The following is a 19,963-nucleotide window of genomic DNA, read 5'->3' as shown; positions in this document are numbered from 1 at the left end:
GTTATCTTATAAAATTTAAAAGAAAGTGACCTTTGTTCTTCTCTTGGAGATGTGTGGATATACAGTATTATAGTTGTGGGAGTGTGACATGTTGTGAAAACCATCAGGAGGGATCATACCACCCCAGATCCCACCATTATCCACAAAAAATGCAAAAACCTATTACTGTGTAATTGTGAAGTTACAGATGTGGCTGGCTACCTAAAATAAATGAGCAGAAACATTAGCCTCTTTTCATTTTCCTGGTCCTGTGTACAGTTTTGTTTTTGGCACGGCAATATTACAGGCAGAGAGTTGAGATGGTGCAGAGCGAGATGATAAAGATGAAGCCCTGGAATACCTGAATAACCACAGCTTTCACTCACTATAAGAGGAGAGTACCTTATCTAAAATGTGGAGCTACTCTGCAGCTGTATGCCAAAACAGGCTCAGTTTGACTGTAAGTGAAATATTAGCTAGTAACAATATTTATTTTGTCACAAAGGGATTAGGCACCTGGTTATGAACACAGATTCACTGGTCGACTACTGAATATGATGTGAGTGAGCATTGTGTCATTGCCATTAGGCAAACTTTGCCTTGCTGTATCATGAGCATCTGTGACAAGAACTCCCGCTGAGGGCATAGTGCCAACTGTGCTCCCTGAGGACAGGGACTGCACTAAAGATCATTTCGGTCGCCTTAATCACAAACTAATCTTCCACTTCAACATTGTAATGGAAACATAGAAAAACAGGTGGATACATTTTTTAATAAATTACAAGCCGGATATGCAAACACTGCTCTGTAACTCAGTCTTATCTTAAGCAAATGCATCTTTTACTACACAAGGGATACAAATTATTATTTTAACTCCATTTAAAACAGATGTTGTTAAAGCGAGTACCTCTGAATATGGCATGAGCAAGCACTGCAACATTAGTGCCATCAATATTTGATGCTAAAGTTAACAGATTTCAAATGTTACATGTCCGTATTCATAGATAATAATACAAATAATACAAATACTAGTATCTGTTGGTGATTTGTTATCAACCTTTTATTGTTACTCTATTGTTATTGTATTGCTGATATCAGTGGAGCTGATGACTTAAGAGCATAAAACCTTTGTTAAGAATACTCCTTACCTTAAAGGTGCACATATATATATATTTTTTTTTTTTTGGTTTAAATGATTATGTGCAATGTGAAAAGTGTCACAGAGAATTATCACCCAACGTTTTAGTGTATTTCAGATGTTTGTTTTGGTTTTTCACAGCCTGCAGCTTTACTGTTCTGGTGCAGTCTCATCAAATGCTTCTCCAGCCACTTCAGGCAGCTATTTTCTAAGTTCTGATAAACCTGTTACACTCTATACCTGCCCAGCAACAAACAGCAGATGGAGAAAGTTACTGACTTGTTGGTGAAAATATTGGAGCATTTACCAGCTACAGAGATATTTTTCAGGAAAGAAACGGATGCGTGATGCTTTAATGGAATCTAAAGATTTGTTTGTAGCATGAATAAATGGGTGAATAACACGACATCTTTCATTATGTAGCATCACAAAACTTCTCCCTGATGGTTTCTGCATGGAACTAAGGCTGAGCAAAACTTGCTGTTTCAGTGAACATAGCGTGTCTTTTTGTAAAATATCAAAAGGCATCTTTGAGCCTCTGATCGTGACCTATTCCTTTTCCTTTTAGAAGACAGAAAGCTCTTTGTGGGCATGCTCAACAAGCAACAGTCAGAAGATGATGTGCGGCGCCTTTTCGAGTCCTTCGGCAGCATCGAGGAATGCACCATCCTCAGAGGTCCCGACGGAAACAGCAAAGGTGAGTTTATAGCTGTTTATGACTTTGAGCCAGCAGACTTTTTCACAGGCTACTGCACAGAAATGATTTGGCCTTTCAAAGTTGGTGACTTTGCAAAGTTCTCCTTAAACACTCCATGTTGAGTGATGTCAAAGCAGGCAATTTCACAATCACCAGAGGAGCACTTACATAAGAATACTGTAGATTCTGTAAATTTCAACAGTAAATGCCATCAGAAAGCTTTGCCCACAGGGATGAGAGATATAAACCAGCAACTCTTTACAGATGAACCCCATTAACCTTATGAGTCAACCTACAAGGCTCTGATAAAGAGAAAAAAAAAAAACCCTAAGTCAACCACCTTATTAACCATCAGCCTTCGTGTCATGCCAGAAAAATGTCCTTTCAAAATGTTGTCAGAGTGCTACACAAGTTCACTGCATGAAGTTCATCAGTGGGCTTAGCAGCCAATCAATGAGGCCCGATGATAACTAAGCCTAATGATTACAGTGGGCTTGATCATTCTGATTCCTCCGTGAAGCTCCATTAACAAGGCCTCATCAGCCAGCTTACTCGGCTAAGTGGGCTTTAGCTCAATAATTACTGGGAACTTGATCATTCAAATTCATCAACAGGGCTTGTCAATAGTAAGCGACACCAGAATGCTGTGGCATTTTAAGCCCCATCAGAGGATCCCAAAGTTGTTAATGGTGTCAGAGAGACATGTTTAGCCTGCTTATTGAGTGTCGATCAACACTGATGCAACCATGCTCAGCAAAGAGGGGCTTTGTTTACTCAGTGTTTGTTGCTGTAATGCTGCAGGGAACTTACCCTGGGTGGAAAAAAACAGGAAACGTTTTACTTTTTGCCTTGTTACTGGCAATGTTTTGCTGTGATTCTGTGTGATATACTTTCCAACAAACTTTTGTCTTTTGTCCTCACTGTCTCTTTTTTACCCTTACTCATTCCCCCCCCCCTTCTTTCTTTCTTTCTTTCTCTTTTTAGGCTGTGCATTTGTAAAATACTCCTCTCATGCTGAAGCTCAGGCAGCCATCAGTGCACTACACGGCAGCCAGACAATGCCTGTGAGTACACCATAACTGTGTGAGCGTGTAGATTTATGTGTGAGAGGTGAGTCACATAGAGAGATGAGTCACCTAGCTCTTAATTACCTTCTTAAAGTAAAGTTAAGTTATACGTTATTCATCCCAGCGAAGAAATTTGTCCTTTGCGTATGACCCTTCCTAACTATTTCAGAGCAATGGGCAACAACTGCAGTTCTGAGGCCATCGCTTTGGCACGATATATATCGGCGAGGATGTGTGCATGTGAATGTAAATGTAGATACAAGCAGATGTCATGTGTCTATCGGTACACACTAACATGTACTGCCTGGTGCATGTGTGTGCGTGTATGTGTGTGGGTGGATGGATGGATGGGTGGTTGCACAGGGTGCCTCATCCAGTCTGGTGGTAAAGTTCGCCGACACGGATAAGGAGCGCACCATCCGCCGCATGCAGCAGATGGCTGGTCAGATGGGCATCTTCAACCCTATGGCCCTGCAGTTTGGAGCCTACGGAGCCTACGCTCAGGCAAGACGCCCCGCAAAGCATCTGTTTTATCTACACTTATTCGTTCAATGAACCACAGAGATTAAATGCTCAAGCCTAGCTCACTCATGAATCTGGAATAGCAAAAAAGACTCCCTCCAATTTGGAATCCTGTATCTCCCAGGGATATGACGTAAATGGTTTTATTAATATTACTTTAGAAATAATAACACATTTCGTAACATTCAACACCAGGTTTCTAATAGTCTCCATTGCCTCTATGCTGTACCTCACTTTCCCTTTATTCCCCCTCTCCTTCCTTTTTTTCCACCTTTCTTAACTCAGCAACCTCTAAATCTCTCTCCTCCTTCCTTTCATTATTCTCCACCCTCCTTACAATCCCCTCTCCTCCACTGTGCAGGTGCAGCAGCAGGCGGCATTAATGGCATCTGTAGGCCAAGGAGGCTACCTCAGTCCAATGGCAGCCTTTGCTGCTGCCCAGATGCAACACATGGCGACCATCAATGGCCTCCCAGGAGCACCGCTGACCCCCACGTCAGGTAACACTGGTGAAAGACAAGAGGTTAATACTGGATTTTTATTTCTGTGTGCCATGAAAATGGCATCTGTTCCACTGTACACACACAATTTCATTTTCTGAAGCACAGCATACATATATGAAAGTGTTTTCCTACCTCCAGTGCAGCCATTAGTTTACATTCATGGTGTCATACAAAGATGTCATCTTTTGTTAAGCTGACACTCTCAGTTGGCTGCCAACAGCACTGCAATCACATGGCATTTTATCAGAGTATAGATGTAAAAGGAAGCTACTTTTAAAAATGATGACATTTAACCTAGTTAACTGGATGATTGGTTAACTTCTAAGGGATGTAACTTTCTCAAAAAATTAGGTTAGAGCAAATTCAAAGTAAGGAGTAATTTGTTGTTATTGTTTGCTTAACTACGGTGTAGAATTGACATTATTCCATTCAGTTACTGTTAGCGCCTCTACTGCCTCACTGAGTGCCAAGCTAATGTTAGCCTGTGTACAGCAACTGCATTTTACAAAGTCAGCAAACAGTCTCAGTTTTTCCAGCTTGTCGGCGTGTCGAATCCAATGAAACTTGACATTTGCTCTCAAAAAGTGTTATGTTTATTTGTTCAGCACATTTGCTAATGTTCTCCATTTTGTGTTAGCAAAGAGAACAATAGCCTAGGTTACTGATGCAGAGCAATCACCCCAGTGGAGCACAAGCCAGGGCCTATTGAGCTTAAGTACAGAAAATTCTGAATTTCAGCAGATAATTTAAAATCAAATATTAATTTTTTTCCTACATTTAAAAAGTAGCTTTAATTTGGAAAAAAAAAACAAAAAACGCAACACTCCTATTATTTATAAAGTGACAGAGCTATTTATCCAGTGTATCTTCTCTGTCAAATTTACAAATCAACATAACGTGCATCTGCATCTGACAACAGTCCCCGAAGAAAAGCTTTTTTTACTCAGTGGGAGTTTAATATGTAAATAATAAAAAACAGTGTGTTTCTTTAAGGCCTTGCTGTAGCATTGCAGTGGAAAAATACAGTGGCAAGGAACAAAGAGCAGTGGATTTAAATGGCATATTTTAACACAGATACTATACTGTAAATGTTTTCTAGATGCGTTGATGGGGGGGGCAAATTAACAAAATGCATTGTGGCATGAGATGCAATCATCTGAGACAAATACATAATTGATACCAATAGCTGGTACCACACAGTATTCACTATTCTCATACAGTATGTCTAAGATTCGTGTCTAATGGCTGTTGTGTCACAGTAAGGGCTGTACAGGGACAAGAAATCAGCCCTGACATTTAGTGTCTTCACCGGACCACTGGACCGGCCCCTATGACATTTCCAAGAGTTACTTGGTGGCCAGGCAAAGTAAAACTTCTCCATAATGTCTTTGGAAAAAAATACAGTGGAAAGCTTACTGTTCCTCTCTGTCTTTGCCCGTCTGCCCTTTGGCTGCAGGTGGCAGCACTCCTCCAGGCATCAGCGCCCCCACAGTGACCAGCATCCCCTCCCCCATTAGTGTAAATGGTTTTACTGGCATGCCGCCCCCCCAGGCAAATGGGCAGCCCCCTGCAGAGGCTGTGTTCACCAACGGGATACACCATTACCCTGGTAAGTCTGATAAATTCAGGGGCACGTATGCAAACATGAAAGAATTCAAAGGAAAAAAAACATATTAAAAAAATACAATGCAGTATAAATTATAAATATACTGTTTGTTATTTAAAACCGTGATTTTGTGAAAATGACGCTTGAATCCCTGTAGACTCACATTGATTGTAACTGGAAAGTGTGCATGCTGCTGGCTTACAGGCGTGAATAGCCTAGAAGCATGTTCAGGAGGCTGAGGCCAGACGAACGTAGCCCACAGTCAGTGAGCATGTCGAGGAGATGAGTGTTTGGCAAAGGTGCTTATGGGCTGCTGGAGCCTAAGTATGCGCTTGTGTCATGAGCCGTGGCTAGTACCTCATTGGTTCTGTTTGTGAAGAGGTGGAAGAAAAATCTGTCCTTTTTTTTTTTTTTTACACTCTTGTCTCCCCAGTGTTGCAGGAGGTGGTTTTTAGGGAGGACTCGGAGAAAAACGGCTTGGGCGTGGCTCCGCGAAGTTGTTTTGGGGTTCAGGGTGGCTGCTTCCTCTCCTCTCTCTCTGAAGGTAGCGCTCCCCCTCCTCCTCCTCTTCCTCCTCCTCTTCCTACTCCTCTATTCTCCCTCTCCCTCCTTCCTCAGCCTCTCATCCCACTTATCTATAGGCTCAAACAAGGGTCAAAAAGATTTTGAGCTTGTGAGATAATGTTAAGAAATACTTTCAAAGCCTGTGGTTCTGTCTGTGTAAACTTGCACAAGAAATTCAAGTTTGTGAATGTGTAGAAAAGATTTGTAGTTGTAGAAAAGAAAGGAGTTTAGATTCAAAGCAGAAAACTGTGCCAGCCTCCACACACTTTCACAGTGTGACATTGAAGTTAGACACAATGTACAAAATTTAGCCCCGATTTTACATCCGAAAATCCTGAGTGCAGATTTTCTCACACAATTTTCTGCTTTGAACCTGTGGTCAAAAGCCTCCGTGCAGCCTCAGCCTTGATATAATTTGCCCCCAATTTTATTCTACAACTTCAGAGCTTTTCTAAACACAAAGGTGTAATTTCCACTGGGGATCAGGGATGCCACCTTCTTTTGTATACTTTCAGGTTGATTTTACTGTCCAGCTGACAAAAATCTGGATGTGGGAAGATCTGAGCAGATAAAAATATTGATACATTCAACTAGTGCTTTGCTGTCTTTTTTTTTCCACTGTGCACATGTTGCCCTATCTTATAGCTGAAGGTTGTCAGTGCTATATGAACCTGAAGGAGATACCTGCAGACACTACTTCATTTTTTGGTTAATATCTTTATCTACAGTTAATATACTCCTGAACAGAAAAATCAAGACAGACACAATTTTTATTAATTTACTACTTTTTCTTTTCTTCACCCTTGTCTACACATTCACAAACTCTCAGTCTCTAATGCAAAACCTGTTCGCAGGTTATTAAAGAATGATATACAGTCACGGCCTTTATACTAATTTCTGAACATGACTTCACAAGCTTTAAAATTTTGCAGACGCTTTATTTGAGCCCATGCCTCTCCTTTCTTGGCTGTCTGAACCGTTTTTCAGTGTTGCTGTTAGTCCACGGTGTGTTCAGTATTTCTTTGGTTTCTAGTGACAGTGGGGTTATTGGTGTGTGAGTGTGTGTGTTTTTCTCAGTGGTGTACTAAATGTGCATGTACTATGTGTACAGATGGGCAGTTATAAAGTGTGGCGCAGCATCTGTGGTAGTTAACCAGTGTGTTAAACCCACGGGGAGAAATTTTCAACTTTCATTTTTAAATAATTAACTTTATCTCTTACATGTGAAGTGATAGAAACAGGAAACAGGTGCATCCAGTGTTGTGAGTGTGTATCGTACTTGACCTGTTTTTCATGTTTACTTGCAGTAGATTGTCAGAGATGTAAATATATTTCTTATTATTATGGTTTGTGTGTAATAGGTACATGTTTATGACACTTATTTTTTTCCTTTGGTGTGGTGACAGTGGAGCCGTGTGTTGTTGTTTTTTTTGTTGTTGTTTGCTTTGTTTTAATTGTGGTCCTTCAAACTTTTATTTTTCTTCTACTTTTGAAATGATTCGGGAAGAAGATTAATTAATTAAATTAATTAAAAAGCCGAGCAAACGAGAGGGAGATCAGTTCCTCACACACTGAAAGCGAAGCGAGTTGAAGCCGCGCTGTTTGACTCTCTAACCTCTCTGCTTTTCTTTTCCTGTCTGTTCTTCTGTCCATCCCTCTCACCCCTGTTATACGTTACTCTCGCCTTCCTCCATGCCCTCTCTATCTCTTCCCCCTATCTACATTCTCCCCTGTCTCTCTTTGCCTGATCGCTCTCCCTCTTCACACACCTCCATCCATCCGTACTCCCCTCCACTACCACCCCCTGCTCATCCTCCTCCTTATTCTTCTTTTTCTTCTTCTTCTCCTTCTCTCCATGTCTCTGTTGGAGCAGCTCAGAGTCCCACTGCAGCTGATCCCCTCCAGCAGGCTTACACAGGAGTCCAGCAGTATGCAGGTCTGTCTGTCACTCTCACAGCAGCACTGATCTGTGTGCTTGTTTATGTGAGGAAGTGTGTGTGTGTGAGAGAGAGAGAGAGGGAGAGAGAGAGAGAGAGCGAGCGTGGGCCTGACAGAGAGAAATGAAAGGGGGAAGATAAAGATTTGCCTTTGTTTGAATTTGAATTTTGATCATGTAACATTAAGTGTTTCAGTCTCACTACATCCATTTATTCTCTCCGCTGTGTTCAGTGTGTGTGTTTGTGTGTGTGTGTGTGTGTGTGTGTGTGTGTGTATGTGTGTGCGTGTGTGTGTTTGTGTGCAGTCATGACTGTTATCTGATCCGCACTGTGTGTGTGTGTGTATGTGTCTCAGCAGCCTACCCCGCTGCATACGGCCAGATCAGCCAAGCCTTCCCCCACCCTCCACCCATCATTCCACAACAGCAACGAGAAGGTAACACACACACACACACACACACACACACCATTCACTCCTAAATATTCATATATGCTACAAACATTTACATCTCCTCAATTCATCTTTCATGTAGTCATAGAATAAACAGGCCCGCTTAAAAATATCCAGGCAATTCACAGTCCTCACTTCATTTCCAAGCATGATTTCACCTTTTGCGAGGAAGATCTATCAAAAAGCAAAATATTCAGTATGGTAACACAAAAAGTATTAGTCTATATAATTCAGTCTAGAATTATTAGACAGCACTAAAAACCCTGGACTCTAAATTTTCATTTCTTTTTAAACAGTCCAATAAAGGCAAAAAAAGAGAGAAAATTTAGATGTTGTACTTGTGTACTTGTGAACTTGTTATGGTATAGTGGATATCCCAGCTTGCTATAGAGTAACTAACTTCACTAACACTGCTGAGTGTTTCAAACAGAGCTGTAAACCTGCTTATGAACTCACTGACCTCCAGGCTTGGGACACCCATGCTTGGGACCTTACTGCCCTCTTGTGGAAAATAAACAAAATAATGCAGATCATTTAACAGCTGTGGCATCCCAGGGGTTACCATTTAAGCATTTAGTCATTTGATTAGTGATACCTGAAAGCTGTGAATACTAAACCTGAGTTTTCCATTAAAGCTGAAACTGTCAAACAAAGTTACTGTCCACTAATGACTGTTGACGTTGAAGTGCTCCTAACTTTTCTGTTTTCTGTTTGCAACTTTGACTCTAAGTGTGAACTGGGGTTAACATAGTATAGTATAGTATGGTAAAGTATAGTTAAATATTGCTATTATGGGAAAATCACGAAGTTAACAGAATTTATGTGGAAAGCATTTTAAAAAAGGAAAATGTTCAAATCTTAATCTTCTTTAATAATAATTAAAAAAATGAACTCTCAAAAAGAGCTAATGTGTGGCCTCGCTCACAAATTTCAGATAATTTTGTGAGTCCAACAGGGTTGTTGTTGTGTGCTCGTGCATGGGTTGTAAGTGCGGCGTTTCTTTTGCTGAGTAAAAGAGGAAAGGAAATGATCTCATGTAGCAAATTCTGTGAAAAGGGCCCTGGCTTCATGAGGAAATAGTAAAAGTCATCTATCACGTTTCCCCAAAGTCCAGTTTGACTTTTTAAAAGTCTCAACCAACAGTCCAAAATCCAAATATATATCATCTACTTTCACTTGAGAGAAAGAAAAGCAGAAACTGAGGAGCTGAGGAAATTTTGGGCCTTTTTGTTGGAAAACTGACCTAAACAATAAATCTATTATCAAGCAGCTGAAGATTCACTTTCTATTAATCAACGAATCGACTAATTGTTTCAGGTCTAGTGTGGGTTGCTTGAATGTTTAAATGTTGTTGAATCTGGATTGAGGTGTATGTATACGATGTCACATTTTTCCAACTACTTAAAATCAGTGAAAAGGACACAATTGCAGTTCCATCCTCTTTATTTTATAACTTTATGCCTTCAATATTTTCTTTTTTCCAATGATTTAGCATTTCTCCTTCTCTTCCTGCCACTGCCAAACTTTTACGCTTCCCTTTCTCCTTGTCTCTTTTTCTCTGACCTTTGCCCTTTATCTCTTTTTTTCTCTCCCCGTCTCTCTCTCTCTCTCTCTCTCCCTCTGTTTCTGTGTGCAGGACCAGAGGGTTGCAACCTGTTCATCTACCACCTCCCTCAGGAGTTTGGGGATGGAGAGCTGATGCAGATGTTCCTGCCTTTCGGTAATGTCATCTCCTCCAAAGTGTTTGTGGATCGGGCGACAAACCAAAGTAAATGCTTTGGTGGGTAAAAATGAACAAAACCAAAAGATTATTGGTTATTTATTCTGATTATTCTTTTTTACTAATCACCTTCTTTACTGCAGTCAACATCTCCCCTCCTAACCTCTCAACACCCCTCCCTTAAAAAATGCAAACAAAAACAGTGGAGAATTTCTCTACAGTTGTGCAAAAGCTGGTTGTTACTAAAAAGAAGGAATGCAGAATGAGTGTGTCTGGATTTCTCTATTAATCATTAAAGCTGTTTTCTTTTGAAGCGCTGAATAATTTCTTATTTTGATAAATATTTCAGTGATATACAGTGCATTCAGAAAGTATTCACTTTTTTCACACTTTGTTATGTTGAAGCCATATGCTAAAATCATTTAAATACATTTTTCCCTATCAATCTACACTCAATACCACTAAGCGAAAACTTTTGAAAAATGTTTTAAAATTGAAAAACTGAAATATCACATTGACATTAAGTATTCAGACCCTTTACTCAGTACTTAGCTGAGGCACCTTTGGCAGCGATTACAGCCCCCAGTCTTCTTGGGTATGACGCGACAAGCTTTGCACACCTGGATTTGGGGATTTTCCATTCTTCTATGCAGATTGTCTCAAGCTCTGTCGGGTTGGATGGGGACTGTCAGTGGACAGCCACTTTCAGGTCTCGCCAGAGATGTACCTTTGGGTTCAAGTCAGGGCTCTGTCTGGGCTACTCAGCGATATTCACAGAGTTGTCCCTAAGCTTCTCCTGCATTGTCTTGGCTGTGTGCTTAGTCCTGTTGGAAGATGAACCTTTGGCTCAGTCTGAGGTCCTGAGCACTCTGGACAGGGTTTTCAATAAGGATATTTCCATCTGCTTCCATCTGTCCACATTGCCATCAAGCCCAGATCGGTGGAGTGCGGCAGTGATAGTTGTCCTTCTGGAAGTTTCTCCCATGTCCGCACAAGATCTCAGGAGCTCAGTCAGAGTGACCATTGGGTTCTTGGTCACCTGTCTTACCGAAGACGTTCTTCACCGATTGCTCAGATTGGCTGGGCAGCCAGCTCTAGGAAGAGTCCTGGTTATTCCAAACTTCTTCCATTGAAGAATTATGAAGGCCACTGCGCTCTTGGGAACCTTCAATGCAGCAGGATTTTTTTGCAGCCTTCCTCAGATCTATGCCCCAACACAATCCTGTCTCTGAGCTCTGCAGACAGTTCCTTCCATCTCATGACTTGGTTTTTGCTCTGATATGCTTTTTTTGTCAGCTTTGAGACCTTATATAGACAGGTGTGTGTTTTACCAAATCAACTGTTTTACCACAGGTGGAGTCCAATCAAGGTGTAGAAATAAGGGTCTGAATACTTGTGTCAATGTAATTCTGAAATTCTGTTTTCTGTTTGTGGGTATTGAGTGTAGATTGATGTGGGAAAACATGAATTTTAGTAGAAGACTGACTCTTCTGACCTAGTCTCCATCTTTTTCTGTAATTTACTGTAAGCTTAAGTAATGGATGCTAACAATATAGGAGATAAAGAGCTCCTGTCCCACTTTATGCCACTGACAGCACAATTTAGCCGAACATATAATTATGTGGCAAATTATAAATGGATTGTGGAGAATATTTAATGGAGAGTCTGTCAGGTGCAACCCATTTGCAAAAGCAAAATAGCTTTTGCTCATTAATACAACACAACATTAATGTTGTATTATTCATGTTGCAATTTTGAGATGCAGGTTTTTATTTGTGATTTGATGTTTTTTCCACTTCCAAGTGGAAATTAAAAACTGAAACTCAAAAACAACACAACCACGTTGATGCTTTGGTTTTAAATCCCATTACCAAGTTCATGTTGTGATTTTGGCTGCATGCTTCCCTCTGTTTTTATTGTGATCCTATTGTTGTTGTCATATTGTATAAATGCGACCAACTGTATTTGTTATATTAAGGCTTACAGCTAGAAATTGCATTTTTTGTGGAGAAACATTTGTTTCATTGTTTTTTGTTTTATGTACAGATGAAAGGATTTCATTCATATTGTAAAGCTTTATAATAACATTCAGTACATGTAAAGACTGCTTCATGCTTGTTGAATCTCATCTTCATTATCTATTCTTTTGTAACCCCAAACCGTCCTTTCCTCTTCATTGAACCTTATCCCTCTTTCTCGTTCTTTTTTTGGCCTTTCCCCCAGGGTTTGTGAGCTTCGACAACCCAGGTAGTGCCCAAGCTGCCATCCAGTCAATGAACGGCTTCCAGATCGGCATGAAAAGGCTCAAGGTGCAGCTGAAGAGGCCAAAGGACGCCAACCGCCCCTACTAGCCCCCGCCCCAGCCAGCCACCGCCATCCTGGTGGCCGGGGCAGCCGACGCACACCGGGAAAGACAGGTGAGGCGTTGAGCTCGACTCGTGTGGAAACGTGTTTGTTGTCACTTTAGTTTGATAGGTGATTCACTGAACAAACGCATGCACAACAAATACAATATTACATTGACAAATGCTCAAATGGCAAGCTCACTTATGGCACAGCCTGATTTGGTTTCAGTAACCTTTTAGAAATGTCATAAAACATTTGCAGCTGCCTAGTAACTAGCTGATCATCTGCAATAGTGATGAAGTTTTACCCCTGCGACAGTAGCTCAAGCACACATTTGTAAATGTTAATTCCACCCATGTCACTATAGGTCATTTTTGTATAAGATTTACTGTAGTGTCCTGCTGACTGGTCCCAGTTATTTCAATGGAAGCAACACATACGTAAATGAGGAACCCCACAAATACTAGGACCAAGGAGCCAAATGACATAAAAACAAAATGCCTTTCAGTAATCTCTAGAGTTTGATAATTTACAGTTTATTATGTACAGGAAATATTATGTGTGTTATGAAAATTTACGCCCCCTAATGTTTATCTGATACCAAAATTGGACAGATGTCTTTGCTTTATTGTCAGTTTTAATGGCTAGTTCAACCTAACAAAACTGTTCAGCATTTACTTACATGTAGCCTCCTCTATTTGTAGAACAGCTTTACAGTAAGTGACCCTGTATGTTACCCTGTAGGTAAAAGATAATTGGTAAGTGGTTCAGTGTGTTGCACAGGGAAGGAATTGCTTCCAAGGGAGAGGCATTTATTACCCCTCAGGCGGGTAATTGTGCCGTTCCTCTTTGTCTCCTCCCTTCATCTGTGTGATGGAGAGTTTAGGCAGTGTCATTCATTCACCACTGATGACTTCATTCAAGGGCAACTTATCACCCACACACAAACTAACTGAACCATACCAGGCACTGTCCTGAGGCAAATCACTGCAGGAAGAATAGTGCAATCTCCTATGAATGTGTTAAAAATATGTGGCTCCATTGCTTTTGATATATCAAAACATTTTCAACACAATGTCAGAGAAAACATTTTAGATTTTCTCCTCTTCTTGCCAGAGATTGAATCTGCCAATAACACTTTTACTGTTATTTTATCCAAATATAATAATAATGCACTATTAACGTACAGTGTTATCAGACTGATGGGTCCATATTTAGACTGCAGGCTTATGTGCTGCTTAACTTCTATTGACACAAGAGGGTTGAGTTGTATCTCGGTTAAAATCCCTTCATCATTTCAAAAACAGGATTAAATTAAATTTATATAAAAAAGAAAACTTAATTGTTTCATCATAAGCCATGGAGCTACATTAATCCACCACAGGATGACACTGTTTCTGTTTTCAAAACTGCTTCAGTAAAATGATCTTTGTTTATCTAAGATAATTTAGAGAGCCAGGTGTCCTGTAAGTATGCCACACCGTCCATCTGCAGGTATCAAGCGTAAAGAAGGACACATAAGGAATGATATTTTGGCAACTTTTAACCGAGTAAATGCAAAAAACATCTGCATTAAAATCAAGAATTTCCCCCATTAACTTATCTTGAGTTTTCAAATGTAATGTAGAAATTCAGTCTCTCCTGTAATAAATGTTTGTTTAAGCCCAGGAAGACCAGCTGTCTCTTTGAATTGAGTTAAAAGAGTTGAGTTAAAAAAATTAATTAAAAAAACCCTATCCAAAAATAATTGTTGGATAATTACAGGTCCTTTAAACACATAACTACCAATATCAAAGTGATTTTTTTTTTGGCCAAAGAATTGGACAGATGATGGGGCTAGATTAAAAGTATAGTGATTACAATTCATCCGAGAGGGACATGAATGTTAGTACCAAATAATTCACCCAATAGCTTTTGCAACATCTCACTTAAATATTTTTAGTGACACTAAAGGAAAAGCCAATCAATCACTGTCAATGGGAGTCATCCTCTGGGAACCCCAAATGTGGGGTGGATGAATGGAATCCGGGAATTAGCATTAGTCATTGGGATTCATCTTCTGGGCACTGTGAATATCTGTCTATCAAATTTCATGCACATTCATCTCAGAGTTGTTGAGATATTTGATTAAAAACTAAAGATGTAAATCTGATGATGGTGCCAAAGGAAAAGTTGTGCGGACACAGAAGTCAGTAGGATTCATGCTCTGGTGACCATGAATGTTTTTTACAAAATCTGATGGCAATCCATTCAATAGTTGTTGAGATATTTCTGTCAAACTGACTGACAGATCGATATAGCCATCTCTGGAGCCATGTCACTAACATGGCTAAAAGTGTTTAGCCCCCTAAAGTTGTACGCTTTACAATACTTTAATGAGCATAAAACACATTTTACTTGATTATTTGACTAAAATGATTCCTAATTCTTCTGTGCTTTCCAGGTTTTCTTGAGCTGAATCATATGTTGACTACTTGCTACGCGCCACTGAGTGCACACTCAACATCTGGACCACTGAGGCTGCTTCAGAAACAGAGGAGAGAGAGAGAGCGATGACCAAGTCAAGGACACCTCCTTTTGGATGTACTAAAACTTTGGAACTCAGAGAGAATTTGTACCAGCCTGGTTAGCCCCAGGACCTTTTTCTTCTGCACACATATACACACCTCTTTCCCCACAAAACCCTGCTTGAATGACAGCTACCTTTTCTGGACCACAAAAACTTTTACTTGAACAAAGGGAAAAAAAGTAAAAGAAACTGTATCAAATCTACTTACAATGACCAACCCCACTGAACTCTTAAAGGGAATATGGATGTCAAAAGTCCAACAAGAACAAAACAAACTTTTTAAAAACTGAATAGAGGATTGCCGTAGGAGATCTTTCTGTAAGATGGTTTGAGTTTGGGGCAATTGACTTTTGAAGACCAATTTATAAGGCTTGAAACAAGAAGGGACAAATTCCCAGAGACAGAACTTATGTAGGGAATGTGATATTTTCAGGACACAAATTGGCTTCGATTTGGGATGGCCATCTTTAGCTCGGAGTGCCTGTCCGTTTCCAGGGGATACCGTTGCCAAGGAGAGCCATAGCAACGGTCTCCAGGGAGTCTTACCTGTCATTCCTTAGTTGTTTTAGGGACCAAAAGACCAAACATTTTTATTGCTGAGGACTTGTAGCTCTAACATACTCGGACCACTGCATCTCTTTCAGTCAGTGTTAACTGGTTGAGGAGTTGCACTTAAAAGAAGTGTACATTTCGAATATATACAACACATGTATATATACATATATATTGCTGATATGCTTTTTGAATACAGGCAAAACTATTTCAGATGACCAAATGGGGTCTCTCACTTCGCTAGTTTACAATTACTCAAAATGTTTATTTTTTTCTCTTCTCATTTTGTCTTGGGAGGGATGGCGAGTGCATGGGAGGGGCTGCTCCGTATCACAGCCTTATCTTTTTTAACTTGACATCCTAACCTCATAGATAGAATAACATCAGAAACGTTTGAAATATATGAACTTGTTTATATTTGCAGTACATATATATGTATAACAAGCATTCAAGCAAATGTATTCATATATACAGTATATATGGATAAATAGATATTAATCACAAACAAATATATGTATTTATATGCACATATTTTATATATGTGTGTATGTATATAGAACGGCTACTGACTATGTTGAGCTGTAATTTTTTGTAGATTTTAGCTGGAGTTTGAAACATTGCTCTGCTTGGGAAGAATCGCAAATCTGGCAGCTCCCAAAACTGCAGGCATTCCTATCTCTGATTACCTATATGCTGACACACAATATATTGCTAAAAGATACATGTGTGAGAGTACACATATGGTGTAAATATTATCTGAAAATGCAAAAAGCCACATCTAAGTAGCAGGCTTTAAGAGAATCAGGCTAAATGATTTTAGAGGAAAAGGACAATTATCTTCGACTCTATTCCAAACATATCTTTTGAGCTTACACAGACACAAACACACAAACACAACACAAACATGCTCACACACACAAACTTCTCTTTGAAACTTGAACCAAAATGATTACGTCTCACAACCCTTGCTCTCTTTTGCATTCAGTAAAGTGCATGTAGCGTATGGGCTGTCACCATGTCAAGGTGTGCCTTGTCACCTGCAGAATCTGCCATCAAGCACTGTGCTCTCAGAAAACAAAGAAAAAAAAAAAAAACTTAACACACTTTACTGCAAGCAGCCAATGCGCTATTATGATGTCAAAACTACAGCCAGATCCATATCATTTTTCAGCCGTGTAGAGAGCTTCAGTGCATGTCCAATATAACAAACAGTACAACCACTGTTGGTCCTTCATTGTCTTTGGAGAACAAAAAAATGCATTTAGAACTAATGTAGACTCATGCAATTACACGTCAGATAAAAGCGGGCATTAGGTAACCTGTTAGCACAGGTACTAACTATCAAAGCTGTGTGCAGGGCACCTGAGACTACGTTCCACTGGCTGGAGTCAAAACTAGGGTAAAGTTCAGGATTGCGACTGAAATGGCTTGATAAGAGAAGTGATTGAGATTACTGAACCTGACATTAGGTTTTAATGGTTATGAAGGTGATGTAATATTGATGAATATGTTATAATTAGAGAGCTGGCTTCCCACTGAACAGAATAAGGGAGAAGGTTTTATGTACTTTCCCATCCAGCAGTTAATGTGTGGATCTCTGCTGGTAATACTTGACATGAAGCATATCCTTTAGAAGATGTTATATTGCCTTATGTTATATGTGGTGATACAGTTAAATATAAACATAAAAGCATAATGAAACTGTAAAATGAAGCAATAAGTGTGAAAAGCCATTTATTCATTACAACTGCTGTATCACAGAGGCTGGTTTCATATTGCTTTAGCGTACAGTTTCTCATAATGGTCTACAAAAATGGTATGAACACCTACTACATACCTGCAAAAGGTCAACAGACTTGGATTTATCGGACCCTGCGTTCAACACACATTCAGGTGGTGCAGATCAGTCAATGAATATTTATGTTTATGAATATTTATAAGGCTATATGACACTTTGGAAGACAATGCTTCCTGTTGGGTGCTGTTACTAGTTTTCCTGTAAACTGCTCATTATGCCATTTCCCTAATGTCTGTGTCTAACCTTTTTAGCAGATTGCATAATTTAACATTTACCTACCAAATCCAGAGAGGCTAAAAGACGCCACAATCCCATCCCAGGATGCGTCTATTTGTGTGTGCCACATAACAGTGCCCTGAGCATGGCATATAGTGCAAGCCAGATGACCATCATGATCATTTTTTTGCTCTGACAGTATCCGTGGTGGGTTAGTACAAAACGTCTTGCACATGTACCTGAGCTAACAATAACAACTGAAGCTAAATGTCATATGTCTGGTATCCCAGATCGCCACACTGTGTGCCCTCTTTGACTGCCCCCCACTGCTCTGAGAAAATTGAAAAAGGTGTCGACACGGTCTGTGCTTTTCTAATGGTTTGTTTGAGCAATCACTCATGTCTTTCACCGAACCGAGCCCATGTTTCCATGTCCAGTGAAATAGGAAAGGGGAAGCAGAACGACCACGGGAAACAGAATGTCAAGCACCTCATCCTCATTTGCTCCAACTTTAAGCTGCAAGTTTACATGAGAAAAGTAAAACAAAGTATAGTGGTTCAAAAACAACAAGAAACAGAGCAGAAGTTTGAATATAAATATATATATATAAATATATACATAAACCGATGAATATACTGTAAATTGTTTCTTTTTTTGCTCTGTTTTCCTCTGTACATAGGTTTGCATATTTTATAGGACTTTTACTTCTATCTACAAGGACTGGATAAAGTACTTTAAATACTTAAAAAAAAAATATATGAATGAAAACATGATAATGCTCATTAAAACCAGGTACAAAAAAAAAAAAAAAAAATAGTCGCTAGGATACGGTACAAACTGTAGGACCTGACCAAGGCATTTATCCAGAATACAGTCAGGGAGAGCATTGACCTCAGTTAGAGCTTAGACACACATTGACCTATTTTATAAAAAAAAAAAAAATACTTTGATGGGTTCTATTCATTTATCTATTTGTTTAGATATTTATTTATAAGTCATGTCTGAGATGATATGCATGCTTTCATGGCATTATTTTTCTATGAGTTGGTACGTGACCAAATAGTTTTTATATAACATGCATGGGCCACTGTTGTGGTCCACAGATGATCATTGTTCCTGTCTGCAGGACCATGCCTTCAGCACTTCTTTGATGACGGAGAAAAATGCTCCTATTGACCAAGTGATGTCAAAGACAGATTTTAATCATTTATTTATGTTTATTTATTTATTTATTTATTTATTTATTTATTTGTGATTATGTATTTATTTCTTTGTGCTGTTTGACTCAAGATCTGAGCTCTATTATTTCATCTGTTGCTTCTAAGTGTTACTTGGTATCACTACACCACATATTACCACTTTAAGTATTTGGCAAAATTCTGATTTCAACAACTTTAAAGACTGATTTTACATTTTTCTGTTGCTGATAACTATTCAAAACAATGCAGTACAATACTAAAGCCTTATGTATATTTGTAATTATTAATTCATATGTTCTGTTCTAAAAAAAAAAAAAAAAAAAAGAAGAAAAAAGTTAGCTTTGTTAAAAGATTGTTAAAAAGATGCTGATTGGAAGTTTCCCCTTTTGATTTTGAGTTCCATTTGCCTCCATATTGTAAGTACTTAACAAAGTTGAAATGATTCCTAGTTAAACACTCCCTCTTAAACCAACTGCTCAATCAGATATGTATTCAACAAAACATATGCCTTGAGGTCACTATAAGTTGCTGCTAATTTGTAATGAGCTAATGTCTGATTTATTGTTGATCCCTGATTAACTGCTTGATTACGAGGCCTGATTTCAAAAACCTTATAGCTCTCCTTCTATTTTCCCATCCTGCTTTGTATTGTTTGACAGAGCTCTGATCTTGTTCAACTGATGTGTTCTACCAAGAGCAAAATTCAATGAAAACTGCACTATCTCATCAAAGAAAATATTGAGTTACTATCATTTCTTCAGCGCTGTTGTCAATGGTTTTATTTCTCAAGCTCAGTAGAGTTGCTAGAATCACATTTTACTTCATATGGTTTTCAAAGTATTCTGGAAATCTGTTTCCCAATTTCAGCACATATGGAGGGTGGGGAAATGAATGTTGCTTATTAAGCTTTGCCAGGTTCCTGATGAGCTAAGCTTCTGATTGGGCAGTGCGCTTTAGGCTCCCGCCCCCGTCTCTCCAGACTGCACCAGTCTCTGGTCCCCTGGAGTCTTTTTTTGTAATTTTAAATGAATGATGCGTCTCAGCTTAGCCCAATAATAAAGCACAGTCTAGAATAAAGTGCCTTGTGTCGTGTCATAAT

General features: G+C 39.3%; 1 protein-coding gene across 1 annotated transcript in view; it reads left to right on the top strand.

Moving 5' to 3' along the window:
• Positions 1-19,942, top strand: part of celf4 (CUGBP, Elav-like family member 4) — a 90,733-nt gene extending 70,791 nt beyond the window's left edge. Inside the window, exons 4-14 of the mRNA XM_087179771.1 lie at positions 1,686-1,814; positions 2,799-2,878; positions 3,245-3,385; positions 3,732-3,903; positions 5,363-5,515; positions 5,946-6,056; positions 7,950-8,012; positions 8,369-8,449; positions 10,101-10,244; positions 12,408-12,601; positions 14,974-19,942. Of these exons, the coding sequence (XP_087035897.1) occupies positions 1,686-1,814; positions 2,799-2,878; positions 3,245-3,385; positions 3,732-3,903; positions 5,363-5,515; positions 5,946-6,056; positions 7,950-8,012; positions 8,369-8,449; positions 10,101-10,244; positions 12,408-12,535 (1,202 nt within the window). The 3' untranslated portion in view covers positions 12,536-12,601; positions 14,974-19,942. The remainder of the gene's footprint in view (positions 1-1,685; positions 1,815-2,798; positions 2,879-3,244; positions 3,386-3,731; positions 3,904-5,362; positions 5,516-5,945; positions 6,057-7,949; positions 8,013-8,368; positions 8,450-10,100; positions 10,245-12,407; positions 12,602-14,973) is intronic.
• The last annotated feature ends 21 nt before the right edge of the window (positions 19,943-19,963 follow it).

This window comes from Seriola lalandi, unplaced genomic scaffold (assembly GCF_002814215.2).
Source record: "Seriola lalandi dorsalis isolate HSWRI2012SDOR001 ecotype SW California unplaced genomic scaffold, Sedor1 jcf7180002054864, whole genome shotgun sequence".
NCBI lineage: Eukaryota > Metazoa > Chordata > Actinopteri > Carangiformes > Carangidae > Seriola > Seriola lalandi.
The sequence above is the reverse complement of the archived record's forward strand: the minus strand, read 5'-3'. Positions and strand labels throughout refer to the sequence as shown.